The sequence below is a fragment of the Mandrillus leucophaeus genome, unplaced genomic scaffold, assembly GCF_000951045.1.
Source record: "Mandrillus leucophaeus isolate KB7577 unplaced genomic scaffold, Mleu.le_1.0 Scaffold242, whole genome shotgun sequence".
NCBI lineage: Eukaryota > Metazoa > Chordata > Mammalia > Primates > Cercopithecidae > Mandrillus > Mandrillus leucophaeus.
In genome coordinates, this window is record NW_012102499.1 from 3,186,235 (window position 1) to 3,188,722 (window position 2,488).

The 2,488-nt window shown below is 47.5% G+C and overlaps 1 protein-coding gene across 1 annotated transcript in view; it reads right to left on the bottom strand.

Annotated features, from left to right (window-relative positions):
* Positions 1-9: 9 nt before the first annotated feature.
* Positions 10-2,488, bottom strand: part of LOC105541651 (spermatogenesis-associated protein 31D1-like) — a gene marked incomplete at its 3' end in the record, with an annotated part of 37,537 nt that continues 35,058 nt past the window's right edge. Inside the window, 2 exon segments of the mRNA XM_011982790.1 lie at positions 10-117; positions 119-2,479. Of these exon segments, the coding sequence (XP_011838180.1) occupies positions 10-117; positions 119-2,479 (2,469 nt within the window).

Genomic DNA, 2,488 nt, shown 5'->3' on the forward strand with positions numbered 1-2,488 from the left:
TCTAGTTAGTAAAGGCACATCACTGAACACAGTGCTTTTAGCACTGGTCGGGACGGCTGGACACACCAGGCTGACCTGATGCCGGCAAGTGGGGTTTGAATGTGGCATAGGCTTCCTTGTGGGTAACGGATTGGGGATGCCTTTGACACAATAGCTTCCCCTTAAATGCCTCAACTTTCTCAGGCTGTCTGTCCTTGTCTGTGTTCTGTCTAATCCTTGTAGGATAATTCTGGCCAACAAAGACAGCTTGTTGGCTGCAAGATTTGGTACATGTCAGTTTGCAGGAGGGAGCCATGTAGTTGCAGGGATAGCCCAGGACAGGCTCTGCTGTGACCTGCACTTCTGGGTTGTGCTGAGCTTTCCCAAGCTCCACTGGGAAGGAAACAGGCTCTTGGGGACAGGTGACATCTATCCCACGCTTATGCCCCAGCTTCACCTCTGGGGAATCCCTAGTGTCTTTCCTAATTTTCTGAGCTTCAGTAGTCCCAATAAAGGCAGCTCTTCTTGTAACTCGACCTCTATTCTGCACAGATGACGACAGGGAGCTACCCTTTGCCCGAGAAATTTCTTGCTCTTCATCTGTTATGCTGGGTTTATTAAACCGCTGCAAAAAGGTCTTCATCCACTTTCTGAAAAGGTTTTCAGGAAGAGGCTGTGTTTTCAAGGTTGGGGAAGATTTGCTCCCAAGCACCTCCCCTGATGTCTTGTTATGAATAGCGTGGCTCTTTCTCCTGAGTTGGGATGTCTCCAACCCTGCATCCCCCCCACCAAGCTCTCCTCCTTTGGGTCTCCTAGGGCTCACTCTCTTTATAGCTGGTGGGAAATTCTTAACTTGACACTTCTGTAAGACATGGGTAGGGACCCTGGGCTCCTGCTGCTGTGCCACACAGATCCCTCTGTCTTCCAAGTGGACATGCAACACCTGGGAAGTTCCCATATCCCCACTGGAGATGCCCTGGGGATGAGTCAGTAAGTCCTTGGAACTCAAGTTCTCTAAGGCAATAGACGTGTCAGTGAAATGGCTCTGAGGTTGGCTATCCTTCCTCTGGACCAACTTTAACTGATTCAGCATCTGATTTTTAAGATATGATGATTTAGGATCTTGGGGAACTGATACTCTTGGTGGGAAAATTTCAGTTTCATGAGATGTGCTTGTTTTCACATTTGTCACTGAGCAGCTTCCTGACTTGCTGGATGTCAAGTTGTTCCTAGTTTGTGATTGAAGAGCACAGGTCTCCTCTTCCTTGAACATCTCCTTCGACCCATTGGTGACAGGAAAGGTCTTTCTACTGCCCTGAAGCCTGTTAACATTATTACTGGCACTCTCTCTCTTATCCTTTGACTCACGGCCAACTCCAGCTTGCATTATGGGCAGCTCTGCGCTGGATCTACTGGCCGGTACAGTCTGTTTCTGACTGACCTCATCTATGATGCTATGTGCGGGGGGCAGAAAAGTCTGTCCGCCATCCTCAGTTGTTGGGACACTTTCTGTAAGATCATTAACAGTATCAGCGAATTCTCTTCCCAGGGTCACCTGCTTTTCTTGGTCGACAGGTGAGGTGACGAGGGGAGAATGACCAAGGATGGGTAATGAGTTTGTTGATTCTAATATTTCTCCTTGAAAATCTGCAGTGCCTCTTCTAAGCAGCGCGGAGGCCCCATCTTCGGAATCTAACTCTATAAAGTCATGGTCAGTATCAGAATATTGTCTTCTCAGGGTGTCCTGCCCTTCTTTGCCGACAGGTGAGGTGACAGGATGAGGACCATCGAGGACAGGGACTGAACTTGTTGTTCCCAACTTTTCCCCTTGAAAAGAGCTTCGTCTACGAAACTTAGAGACGCCAACTTTGGAATCTCCCCAAGAAATAAAGCTGGCTGAGGATGGAATGTCGAAATGGGAAAAGGAAGTGGAAAGATCCTCTTTCGATTTGAAGATTTCTATGGATTCAAGGATCTTGCGGGGAAGGCCCCACAGCATCCTCATATGGAAAGATTTAATATGGGCTTCCAACATCTTTTGTTTGTTGGGACTAAGGAAGGAAATCTCCTGGGAAGTATCAACGCAGTGGTCCTCACTCACCAATGCTGCCAAATTTCGATGTTTTATTTGGCTGTGGGATTCCTCAGGAAGAGACATCGTCTGCTTGACTGAATGCCATGAACTATGCACAGTCCCAGGCATTCGACCCTCATTGATTTCCTCAAATTTCTTGCTCAAATGTACTGTCAGGGCATTTTCAAGTTGTTTCTGACCTAGGCTCTCCCCTGAATGATTCCCTGACAGATGCATCATATGAGTGTCCAAGTCTCTCTCAGAGTTAGACCTCGGATCCTCATCTGAAGATGTCTCTTTATCATGCAACAGATGATTTTTTGGGCCATTCTCCTGTCTGTATCCCTGATAATTCCCCACATTCTCCAGGGAAAGCATATTTGAGCTCCTCTCGTGGAAGGTTCTAGGGATGCTTGATCCGAACTTCTTTAGAAC